This window comes from Scyliorhinus canicula, chromosome 14, assembly GCF_902713615.1.
Source record: "Scyliorhinus canicula chromosome 14, sScyCan1.1, whole genome shotgun sequence".
NCBI classification, from domain to species: Eukaryota; Metazoa; Chordata; class Chondrichthyes; order Carcharhiniformes; family Scyliorhinidae; genus Scyliorhinus; species Scyliorhinus canicula.
The window spans coordinates 67,037,785-67,050,881 of NC_052159.1; the positions used below are offsets into that span (position 1 = coordinate 67,037,785).

The 13,097-nt window shown below is 43.5% G+C and overlaps 1 protein-coding gene across 1 annotated transcript in view; it reads right to left on the minus strand.

Moving 5' to 3' along the window:
- The window catches only part of LOC119977141 (LIM and senescent cell antigen-like-containing domain protein 1), a 174,213-nt gene extending 163,078 nt beyond the window's left edge, over positions 1-11,135 (minus strand). The window contains exon 1 of the mRNA XM_038817778.1: positions 10,867-11,135. Within this exon, the coding sequence (XP_038673706.1) occupies positions 10,867-10,895 (29 nt within the window). The 5' untranslated portion in view covers positions 10,896-11,135. The remainder of the gene's footprint in view (positions 1-10,866) is intronic.
- Positions 11,136-13,097: the final 1,962 nt, after the last annotated feature.

The window sequence follows — 13,097 nt, forward strand, 5'->3', positions numbered from 1 at the left end:
AAACGACAATAATCCCTCCCTCAATGTCAACAAAACGAAGGAGATTATCATCGACTTCAGGAAGCGTAGTGGAGAACATGCCCCTGTCTACATCAAGGGGAACGAAGTAGAAAGGGTCGAGAGCTCCAAGTTTTTAGGTGTCCAGATCACCAACAGCCTGTCTTGGTCACCCCATGCCGACACTATAGCTGAGAAAGCCCACCAACGACTCTACTTTCTCAGAATACTTTTTTTTAATATAAATTTAATGTACCAAATTATTTTTTTCCAATTAAGGGGCAATTTAGCGTGGCCAATCCACCTACCCTGCACATTTTTTTGGGGTTGTGGGGGCGAAACCCACACAAACATGGGTAGAATGTGCAAACTCCACATGGACAGTGACCCAGAGCCGGGATTGAACCTGGGACCTCGGCTACTCACTGCGCCACCGTGCTGCCCCTTTCTCAGAATACTAAGGAAATTTGGCATGTCAGCTACGACCCTCACCAACTTCTGCAGATGCACCATAGAAAGCATTCTTTCTGGTTGTATCATAGCTTGGTATGGAGCCTGCTCTGCCCAAGACCGCAGGAAACTACAAAAGGTTGTGAATGTAGCCCAGCCTCCCATCCATTGACTCTATCTATAATTCCCACTGCCTCAGAAAGGCAGCCAGCATAATTAAGGACCCCACGTACCCCAGACATACTGTCTTCCACCTACTTCCGTCAGGAAAAGGATACCAAAGTTTGAGATCACGTACCAACTGACTCAAGAACAGCTTCTTCCCTACTGCCATCAGACTTTTGAATGGATCTACCTCGTATTAAGTTGATCCTTTCTCTACATCTTGCTCTAACTGTAACATTATATTCTGCAGTCTCGCCTTCCTTCCCAATGTATGGTATGCATTGTTTGTACAGCATGCATGAAACAATACTTTTCACTGTATACTAATACATGTGACAATAATAAATCAAATCAAAATCTCTAAAGGATCCTGACCTCCTGATTAGAAAATATATAAGTGACTAACTTTGCGATCTGCTGAACCTCGTTCTCTTTGACGGAATCCTGCAATAATCCTAATGTACTACTCCAACTATTGAAACTGCCTCAGCTACTCTTTCAGAGTGAAAGACCTCATTACCGGGTTCACAATGACTGTTTTTCCTATGATGTATCAAAAATGTAAAATATGAACGGATCTTTTGTTTACAACTTGAAAAAGTACATTCATCGCTTTAAGTGTATATTTTGTAGGGCGGTACAGTGTTTAGCACTGCTGCCTCACAGCGCTGAGTACCCGGGTTCGATCCTGGCTCCAGGTCTCGGTCCGTGTGGAGTTTGCACACTTTCCCCATGTTTGCTTGGGTCTCACCATTACAGCCCAAAGATATGAAGGCTAGGAGGATTGGCGATGCTAAATTGACCCATAATTGGAAAAAAAAGAATTGGATACTCTAAATTTATTTTTTTTAAACTGTACATTTTGAGTGTGTGTGAGAATCATGGTTTTCGGGCTGAATGTGTGAATAAACAATGCTTTTTATTTCAACCCACGAAAGCTTGCTGCTCAGATTAAAATTGACTACACACTTGGACATCAAACAAGAGCATTCATCTTCTAAAAACATACTGCTTGCAGACAGCAAGAGAAAAGACACAAATGTTTTAGTCTTTTCCTGACCCTCTCCATATCACTTACATGGAAAATAAAATGTGGTCGACAATGAATTATTTTTGTCTTGAAGCTCATGTTAATGATTATCAAGTGAACAAAAACCATGTTATCCTTCATTGTACTGGCAAGACCATTACTTAATGTATACCATTGCATCCCATGTCTACGTGTGATGCTTACCTCAGCATTTAAAACTTTGGCACAAGACAGTCAGGCCTCTATGGATGATAGCATTTGGCAACATGGAATCCTGCAATACTGGCGAACTGTTCCTACTAACATAGTTTTGACAATATGCTGAAATTCTAGATAATCAGAAATCTACTCCATTTTCATTTTGCCATGCATGTTAGCACGAACAGAAACGTGGTTGCCGAGACTTACGGTGGTGGCCAGGGAGTGAGTGGTTGCACACCAGATAGCTCCGGCTTGAAGGCACTGGTTTGGGCATTTTATACCCATTAGTGGGGTAGAAGGTGTAGAGGGAGAGGTTCTCCCCAAGGTTGGCATGTCTGCTTGCTACAAGGCCCAGCAAAAAAATAGTTAAAGACCTGGCTAAGGAACTGAAGGGGCCCTGTGGGGCAGCAACAATTGCAAAAATGGAGGAGGGGGAGGGGAGGGGGGGGGGGGGGGGGGGGGTAGTCGCCAGTGGGAAAGGCTCAGATGGAGCAGGTGATGGCCTTCCTCAGAGGTGGATTTTGCCAGCAAAGGAAGGTGATGCACGGTGATTGGTCTAAGGCCATTGAGGGAGCAGTAGCACCGCTGAGGATCGATGGACCATTTAGAGAAGTGCCTTGAGGCACAAGAGGATGAAGATACGGGAGGTGGAGATGATGGTGTCCCACCAGAGTGATGGGATCGTGCCCTTGGAGGCGGAGGTCCCGAGGAACCTTTGCAAGTTGTTGAGGTTAAGGTGGAGGAGCAGGAAAAATTAGGTCCATGCGGCAGAGCCTACGGATTATGGGGCTGCCAGAGGGTGTGGAAGGAACGAGCGCCGTGAAATATGTGTTAAAGATATTGGCCCGGCTGGTGGAGGAAGAGATGCTAGGCAAGGCCCTCAGAGTGGACAGGGCCCACAGAGGCCGAGAAGGGGGGAGTCACCGCGGGCGGTGATTACGCGGTTGCACAAATTCATTGAGAAGGAAAAGAATTTACAATGGGCCAGAGAGAAGGGAGACTGTGAATTGGAGGTGAATCATTTCCGAATATATCAAGATATAATAATAATCTTATAATCTTTACTAGTGTCACACATATGCTTACATTAACACTGCAGTGAATTTACTGTGAAAAGCCCCTAGTCACCAGACTCAGGTGCCTGTTCAGGTACACTGAGGGAGAATTCAGAATTCCGATTCACCTGACAGCACATCTTTCGAGACTTGTGGGCGGAAGCTGCCGAAGTTGCTGGAGGGGAAGGGGACTAGTGTTGTGGCCTTGGCCTCTCTAATCGCCCAGTAAAGGATTTTGCTGAATTGGAGGTCGGATGAGCCACAAGGGGTGGCGGCTAGGCTGGGGGACCTGTACAAATTTCTTAGTTGGAAAAGATCAAATTTGAGTTGAGGGGGTTAGCGGAGGGCTGCGGGAAACACTGGGGGTGTTAATGACAATGTTTGAGGAACTGTTCATCGTGGGAATGGGGAAAAATTGTGCAAACTGTGGATTGTGAGGTTGTGGGGTGTTGTTATATATGTTACTGTTTTCTTCCACATGTTTGGAATACATTAAAAAAACGAAACGTGGTTGTTACACATACAGTGGTCACAGAATCTTAGAATTTACAGTGCAGGAGGAGGCCATTCGGTCCATCGAGTCTGCACCTGCTCTTTCAAAGAGCACACGGCCCAAGTCCAAAACTCCACCCCATCTCCTAACACAGCAACCCCATCTAACCCAAAGGCAATTTAGCATGGCCAATCCACCTAACCTGCACATCTTTGGACTGTGGTGTTATGGGCCAGGGTTTAGAGAACCCCAAAGTGTATCATGGAGTTCACCTGACCCACAACTTTTAATAGATTGTGGTATGGGGAGCACAAGGCCCACTCTACAGGCGTGGTACAGCAGAAATGGAAAAGTATTTTTTAAAAACAAAACAATGTTTATTCTATGAACTCAAGTTAACCTTTTTAAAACATAGTGAACAACTTAGCAACCATTAATTCAAATACAACCCCCAAAGAATACAACACTAAGTAATCCGTAAGCTGTCCTTTTAACACCCAGAAGACTTAAGAAGCACCTTTTAACAGAAGCACATTCGGGTTACTTTCATTACTGAAAACATTTACAATTCTGAATTCACCAAATGATCAAGAGATAGTCTTTTGATGGCAGTGAGAACAGCAATATACCTGCTCTGTCTGGCTTCAGCTCCAACACTGAAAACGAAACGAAAGCACCCTGCAGCCTGCTCAAAAACGAAAGTAAAAAGCTGACAGACAGCCCAGCTCCACTCACTCTCTGACATCACTGCAGTAGTAAATACTCATTTCTTAAAGGTACTCTCACTACAGATATTTATATACACACCCATTTATAAACACCCATTTCTTAAAGGTATTCTCACATGACAGTGGGAGGAAACCTGAGCACCCGGAGGGAACCCACGCAGACCTGAGTGGGACCTCAATTCAGCCAAGCAAAGGGAGCCAAATGAACTCCCCTTCTGATAAAGTTCCATGTTTCCATACATTTATACATACATATTTCCCATACTTCTCTCTCAAATTTCCTCCCCCTCCCAGAACCTCAATAGAGGTTCCCTTGTCCTCACGTTCCACCCCATCAGCATCCACGTTCAAAGAATCATCTACTGCCAGCATGATGTCACCACAAAACATCACTTCCCCTCCATTTTAACAGCATTCCAAAGGGACCATTCTCTCTGCAACACCCTGGTCCACTCAATCAACCCCAACACCTCATCCTCTTCCCACAGGACCTTCCCATGTAACCACCTTTTACCTCTTCTCTCTTCACCATCCCAGACCTCAAACACTCCTTCCAGGTGAAGCAGTGGTTTATTTGTACTTCTTCCCATTTAGTTTACTGTCTTTTGCTGTTCACAATGCAGTCTTCGCTGCTTTGGTGTGTCAGTGAACAGACTGGGTGACTGCTTTGCAGAACACCTCTGTTAACTCTGCAAGCACGGCCACAACTTTCCGGTTGCTTGCCACTTTAATTATCACCTTGCTTCACGCTCATATTTCTCTGGAGCGCTGCAGTGTTCAGGTGAAATTCAATGCAAGCTCAAGGAGCAGCACCTCATCTTTCGATTAGGCACTTTAAAGCCTTCTGGAGTTTCAGACAATAAACATTGTCCCTCATTTTGATTCTATTTTTTTGCCATGTGCCAGTTGTAATCCTATTTTTCCTGTTTTTGTTTCTGAACAGAGCTGGTCATTATTCTGCCATTCACCCTCATTCTGGACAAATACTTTGTTTCTTTACTACAACCATTACCACTCAGTTTGCATTTATTCCATGACATTTTGGCACCTAGCGTTTCTTGCCTTCTATTCCTTGCCCGATCCCTAACCTTCCCTTTTGTTTTTCCTCATCCTACCCCCAACCTTCAATGGCATAAAGTGCTTCACCTTCCTTCAATTCTGAAGTCATATTTGATTTAAAACTCTTAAGTCTATTTCTGTCTTCATAGTTGCTGCCAGACCCGAGTAATTCCAGCAATTCTGTTTTTATTTCAGATTTCCAGCATCCTCAGTATTTTGCTTTTATATCAGTCATTGGTGTCTCATGAAAAGCAGCGTCATTTTTCTCATCAATTCAGATGAATTTCTTTGGAGGGCAGGCAAAAGCAGGTTGGGTGGGACTTGTTTGTGGTCTGCGACGTCCTTTGCCACACCCAAGTTTCGATGTGTGGTTAAAAAAACACATTAGCACACTCAACTACACTGAAGAATTAACATTCATAGAACATAGAACATAGAACAGTACAGCACAGAACAGGCCCTTCGGCCCTCGATGTTGTGCCGAGCAATGATCACCCTACTCAAACCCACGTATCCACCCTATACCCGTAACCCAACAACCCCCCCCCCCTTAACCTTACTTTTTAGGACACCACGGGCAATTTAGCATGGCCAATCCACCTAACCCGCACATCTTTGGACTGTGGGAGGAAACCGGAGCACCCGGAGGAAACCCACGCACACACGGGGAGGACGTGCAGACTCCGCACAGAGTGACCCAGCCAGGAATCGAACCTGGGACCCTGGAGCTGTGAAGCATTTATGCTAACCACCATGCTACCGTGCTGCCCATTATGACTGAGAAGCAATTACAAGAGTAAAGCCATTTAAAGAGAAGGTGAGAGCAGCTTTTAATAACACTTCATTGTTTCCTTGTCAGTTCCATGTTGAAAATAACTTCCGAGACGTTTGAAAGTTCATCAAGGTCAGCGCAAGTACACAAAGATCTAGTGAGACACAGTCATTTAAAAAATATAGTAGCTTCTCCAGCTTCAAACAGCAGAAAAACTTGCACACTCATATATAAAATCAAACACACCAAAATGGGAAGTAAATGTGAAAACAACAGCAAATTAAAATGCTTCATATGCACATAACAATAGTTTAAATAGAATATATATGGAGGAATGGTGATTTACAAGAATACATTACATGCACAGATCTGACTAGGGACATTCAAATTAAATATTAGTGCCACTCAACTGTTAGTTTTCACAACAATCCTCTGTATAGGACAATTTCACCAACAACTTCTGGAATGCAAATACAAAACATTGCAAATTGAGTTATGTTTTGCTCCAGTGAAACAAGCACTTTATGTATGAGCTGGATGAGTCCAACACAGTTATATATGTTTTTCCATACCTAACTGCAGCCTGATCCCATTTTCCAGCAAAAAGCCACAGTGATGGCTCATTATTATGTAGTTCACTCACACTGAACTGGAGGGGGCGGAGGAAAACTGCATTAGTGGAAATGTACTGTAATTGTTTAAAGGTCTTAAAAAGACACTCTTGGAAAGAGTAAGGCAACAGAAAGATGTTGTCAAAATAAAAACAAACAAGGCATATGGCAGAACTTCTTTCAATTAATAGAGAGAAGCATTATGGTCATGTTTAATTTTAGAAGGACAGCTGTGAAAACCCTCAGCGCGCAGTAGGGAGAGCCATCCAAACTCACAGGTATGAAGGATAACATTTTGGATCTAATGGATCAGAATGTTTATGTAAAAAACAAAAGGGAAAATGCTGGAAAATCTCAGCAAGTCTGGCAGCATCTGTAGGGAGAGAAAAGAGCTAACGTTTCGAGTCCGATGGCTCTTTGTCGAAGCTCTTCATAAAAAAAAGAATGTTTATGTAAATGGATTGAAATTTTAGTCAAACTGATAGCCAGTTAATGAGTCCAGCAGGCATACGCTGCCTCCCAAGGGCAGCACGGTTAGTGTCAGCAGTGGTTAGCATTGCTGCCTCATAGCGCCGAGGTCCCAGGTTCGATCTCGGCTCTGGGTCACTGTCCGATTGGAGTTTGCACATTCTCCCCGTGTTTGTGTGGGTTTTGCCCCCACAACCCAAAGATGTGCAGGTAGGTGGATTGGCCACGCTAAATTGCCCCTTAATTGGAAAAAATTAATTGGGTACTCTAAATTTTTTTTTGTTTTTAAATACTCTGGCTCCCAGCGACTGTCGAAAATCTTTGGATCACCAGCTGGTACCCAATTAGTGCAATATAAATAAAGCTTAAGGGTTGATTTGTCCCAAACTTTTAATCTCCAGAGAAGATTATTGAGTCTCAGCATTATATTTGCCCTGAGCTCATCTTCCAACTCCTCATCCTCTCCATCGCACCTATGCTGTAAATTGTGTAATTCCAGTCAATTCCACCACTTCAGTGTTACATCTCTCTGGCTTCGCCTCATCCCATCCTCTGCTGAAACTCTCATTCATGCTTTTGTTGCCTCCAGACTCAAATATACTCTGCCTCCCATTCTTCCATCATCTTAAACTCCTTTAAGATTCTTCTACCCAAATTTTAACCAACACCAAGTCAAATTCACATATCAACCGTTATGCTTGCTGACCCACACTGTCTCTTTTAGAACATAAGAACTAGGAGCAGGAGTAGGCCACCTGGCCCTTTGGGCCTGCTCTGCTATTCAATGAGATCATGGCTGATCTTTTGTGGACTCAGCTCCACTTTCCTGCCCGAATACCATAACCCTTTACCACTCATCTTAGTGTCGTCTGCAAACTTGGACACATTGCACTTGGTCCCCAACTCCAAATCTTCAAAAAACTATCTATCTTTATTTTGAAAACATTTAATGATGGAACCTCAACTGCTTCACTGGGCAGTGTATTCCATAGATTCACAACCATTTGGGTGAAGAAGTTCCTCCTAAACTCAGTCCTAAATCTACTTTCCCTTATTTTGAGGCTTATGTCCCCTAGTTCTGCTTTCACCCGCCAGTGGAAACAACCTCCCCACATCTATACTATCTATTCCCTTCATAATTTTATATGTTTCTAAAAGATATTCCCGCATCTTCTAAATTCCAACGAGTACCGTCCCAGTCTACTCAACCTCTCCTCGTAATCCAACCCCCTCAACTCTGGGATTAATCTAGTGAATCTCCTCTGCACACCCTCCAGCGCCAGTACGTCCTTTCTCGGGTAAGGAGACCAAAACTGAACACAATACAGTTGCAGCATAAACTTCCTAGTCTTAAACTCCGTCCCTCCAGCAATGAAGAACAAAACTCCATTTGCTTTCTTAATCACCTGTGGCACCTGTAAACCAGCTTTTTGCGACTCATGCACCAGCACACCAGGTCTATCTGCACAACAGTACGTTTTAACATTTTATCATTTAAATAATAATCCCTTTTGCTGTTATTCCTACCAAAATGGATAACCTCACATTTGTCAACATTGTATTCCATCTGCCAGACCTTAGTCCATTCACTTAAACTATCCAAATCCCTCTGCAGATTTCCAGCATCCTCTGCATTTTTGCTTTACCACTCATCTTAGTGTCGTCTGCAAACTTGGACACATTGCCCTTGGTCCCCAACTCCAAATCATCTATGTAAATTGTGAACAATTGTGGGTCCAACACTGATCCCGGAGGGATACCACGAGCTACTGATTGCCATCCAGAGAAACACCCATTAATCCCCACTCTTTGCTTTCTATTAATTAACCAATTCTCTATCCATGCTACTACTTTACCCTTAATGCCATGCATCTTTATTTTATGCAGCAACCTCTTGTATGGAACCTTGTCAAAAGCTTTCTGTAAATTCAGATATACCACATCCATTGGCTCCCCGCACTGGTAATGTCCTCAAAAAATTACACTAAATTAGTTAGGCACGATCTGCCCTTTATGAAGCTATACTGCATCTGTCCAATGGGACAATTTCCATCCAGATGCCTCGCTATTTCTTCCTTGATGATAGATTCCAGCATCTTCCCTACTACCACAGTTAAGCTCACTGGCCTATAATTACCCGTTTTCTGCCTACCTCCTTTTTTTAAACAGTGGTGTCACATTTGCTAATTTCCAATCCGCCGGGACCACCCCAGAGTCTAATGAATTTTGGTAAATTATCACGAATGCATTTGCAATTTCCCTAGCCATCTCTTTTAGTACCCTGGGATGCATTCCATCAGGGCCAGGAGACATGTCTACCTTTAGCCCATTAGCTTGCCCATCACTACCTCCTTAGTGATAACAATCGTCTCAAGGTCCTCACCTATCATAGCCTCATTTTCATCAGTCACCGGCATGTTATTTATGTCTTTCACTGTGAAGACTGACTCAAAAAACCTGTTCAGTTCCTCAGCCATTTCCTCATCTCCCATTATTAAATCTCCCCCTTCTCATCCTTTAAAGGACCAATATTTACAGTAACTTCATTGCAGTGCTAATGTAAGCCTAGTTGTGACAATAAAGATTATTAAAATAAAATGCCTCATCCTCATTCAAATCCTTACATGCCCTCACTGCTTCAGCCCGACAACCGATGGAAGAAAGGCCCTGGATTCCTTCAACTCCGGCCCCTTGTGCACTCCCCAGTTGGCTGTTGTGCCTTTGGTCCTCTGGACTTTGAGATCTGGAATTCCCACCAAAGAACACTCTGCATCGTGCAAGATCTTCCTGAAAACCTATTTCTCATTAATGTCTCTTTTAATGGCTTGGTGTAACTTTTCAAAAATTACTCAATTAAAGACAAACTGTTGTTGAAATTGAACCCATGTTGAAATTGAACCCAAAACATAAATAGGCAATCATTTAACCGGGTTTCAAGTTTTGTTGCTACAATTGGAATTTATCCATCGCGAATTATACATGACGTTTTTGAAAGCTTAATAAATCAAAAATGCTCATTATAAATCTTCATTCACATTGAGAATAGATTAACATTTTAAAATTAAATGCCTCATGTGGGGGGAGGGGAATACGGATCCCCTTCAAAACGGGGCATATCCCAAATGTTAGCCGGAAATGAAAATGAGCGTTCTTATATGGGCAGGATTTTCTTTCTAGTTCAGTCTTCACTGTGACTGCACTGCTAGTAACTCGATGAGTAATCTCTTGGCTTCATGTTGTGTAGCTCTCCCCCCCACCCCCGTTACTGAATTCACTTCCTAGTTTCACGTCTGTACTTTGGTAGATAGCTTTCTGCAGAAAATAACCGCGGATTCCTCCCTGGTGTCCTTTGTACTCGATGTCTACACCAGTTTAGGCCTAGAGTTACACAATTTGATACACTGTGGTTTTAGTTTAACTCTGGCTGACTAACCTGGTATTTTAGGGTGGGGTGACCCTAAATCTAAGAGATCGGGCCAACTTTCAGCAATCCCCAGCTCGCAGAGTTACAACCAACTCACTCAAAATTAACTTTTAATTTTCAACTACCAAGCTAACAGGGCTCGAACTTGCAGCTTAATATGAAACAGGAGGGAGGGAGGTTTTTTTTTCCGCCCTTCTCTCCCACTGAATGAAGAGAGCGAAAGTGCAAAAAGCAAAACCACCCCGAGAAGGATTAAAATGAAGTGGTGGAGCGGAGCTGGGGTTAGCGGGTGAATGCAGCTGGAATGCTTTCAGCTTTCTTTTTTCTTTTTTTTTGCCCCTCAAGGCGATGGAAAAACACATGGAGATGGATAAAAGCTGGTTGCTCCTTCAAAGTGCTGTGTTTCTTTTTACCTTCCGGTCATTCCAGCGACGGCGAACATCACCCGCTCGGGCGCTGCTGCTCGGCTTGATTCACTGTCCGCTCCCTCAGTGGTCAGTGCTGTCCGCGCGCCAGGGGCCGGAGCAATGGCGATGCTGCAGCTCTGCCTCCTTCTCCCGGAGCCGGCCTCTGTCAATCACTCACTCATTCTCAGGCTCGCTTACTCCCACCGCTTGCATCGCTCATGTGAATGCGGGAGAAGCAGAGAGACAGCGATTGGTGAATTCTTGTGACCGTACGCGAAAGCAAACACACAGGAGGCGGAGTAGCAAATCACTAAACACAGGCATATCGGGGAAGGGGGGCATTAGATCTGGACAGTGGTGCAGAGCGAGAAGTTCAGTGAATGAGCACCGTGTGCTACTGATGCTCAGCGAGAAGAAGTTGCAGTTTTATATTTTTTATATTGATTAAACTGACTGGAAAATTGTCAGGGTGGTATTAGTCATAATGTAGTATCAATTATTTACCTGAACACTCAAGGATGTTAATAACGATATGTAGAAAGTGGAGATCTAAGTGATGCAAATTAATGAGTTTCAGTTTATGCTGTCACGTCTCCAGATAAAGGATATTAAACCTAGATTTTGCAACTGGTACGCAGCTTTAGGAAAGCTGACGTAGTGTTGAAAAGGACAAACTAAAAGACGGCCTTATATGTACACATATGTCACGAAAATGACATTTCCACCCACTGTGCTGATGATCACGGCACGGGTAGCACAGTGGTTAGCACAGTTGCTTCACAGCTCTGGGGTCCCAGGTTCGATTCCCGGCTTGGGTCACTGACTGTGCGGAGTCTGCACGTTCTCCCCGTGTCTGCCTGGGTTTCCTCCCGGTGCTCCGGTTTCGTCCCACAGTCCAAAGATGTGCAGGTTAGGTGGATTGGCCATGCTACATTGCCCTTAGTGTCTAAAAAGGTTGGGTGGGGCTACTGAGTTACAGATCTAGGGTGGAGGGCTTGGGTAGGATGCTCTTTCAAAGGGCCGGTGCAGACTCAATGGGCCGAATGGCCTCCTGCGCTATAAATTCTATGAAATCCCAAATAATAGATAGTAATCCACGGTTAAATGATGCAATTGTAAATTATCCAGTTTATATAACATTTCTGAAATAAACAATGGATTATATATCCATATATCTCCTAAATTACTACAGCTCTTTAAAAATACATATTTGGCTGGAAAGTCCTTTGGGATGTTCTGTAGTCATGAAATGTGCTTTGTAAATGCAAGTTTATATGAAGAACAAAATTAGTCAATAAATTACAATTAAGGGATTTTTTTGATTTTGTTAACGCCATTCTTAATATCAAGGAGCAAGTTTAATAATAATCGTTATTGCCACAAGTAGGCTTACATTAACACTGCAGTGAAGTAACTGTGAAAAACCCCTAGTCGCCACACTCAGGCACCTGTTCGTGTAGACTGAGGGAGAATTCAGAATGTCCAATTCACCTAACAAGCACGTCTTTCAGGACTTGTGGGAGGAAACCGGAGCACACGGAGGAAAGCCATGCAGATACAGGGAGAACATGCAGACTCTGCACAGAGAGTAACCCAAGCAAGGAATGAAACCTGGGACCCTGGCGCTGTGAAGCCATAGTGCTAACCACTATGCTACCAAGCTGCCCAGCTTGTTAAACATTTTACAGAGAATAGCTTTAACTTTAGTACACTCTAGCGTTCTGCTTGTTATTCAAATTATTTTTATGTATTACCCCCCCCCCCCCACAAGCCCCATGCTAATTTCTGACTAAGATGTCCACTTTTTCTCCTCCCTCCGCCTCAGCATGAGGTTTTTCATCACCTTCATGACTTTGACCAACACCTGAACTCTTTTATCTTCCTTTTGTCTGATTATTTTCTGCCGTCTCACCGCGTTTCTCACCGCTGTCATTCTTTCTGATGTAATGTACATCTTTGTTCCTAATCCCAGACCCTAAACGAGAACTTGTCAAAACTTGAACAATACTGCAACACATTGCAGCTCAATCCAAGCCCTACAAAAACAGTATCCAGCTTATTTCATCCTTACAATGCCAAAGCCAATAAACATCCGAATGAATGGCTACAAGTTAAAGCACCGCCCAACTCCGACATATCTTAGAGTGACCTTAGATAGGACACTGACCTTCCGGGAATATCTAAAACCAACTGCAGCCAAGGTCAAGTCAAGAAACAATTCGATTAGCAACTAGCTG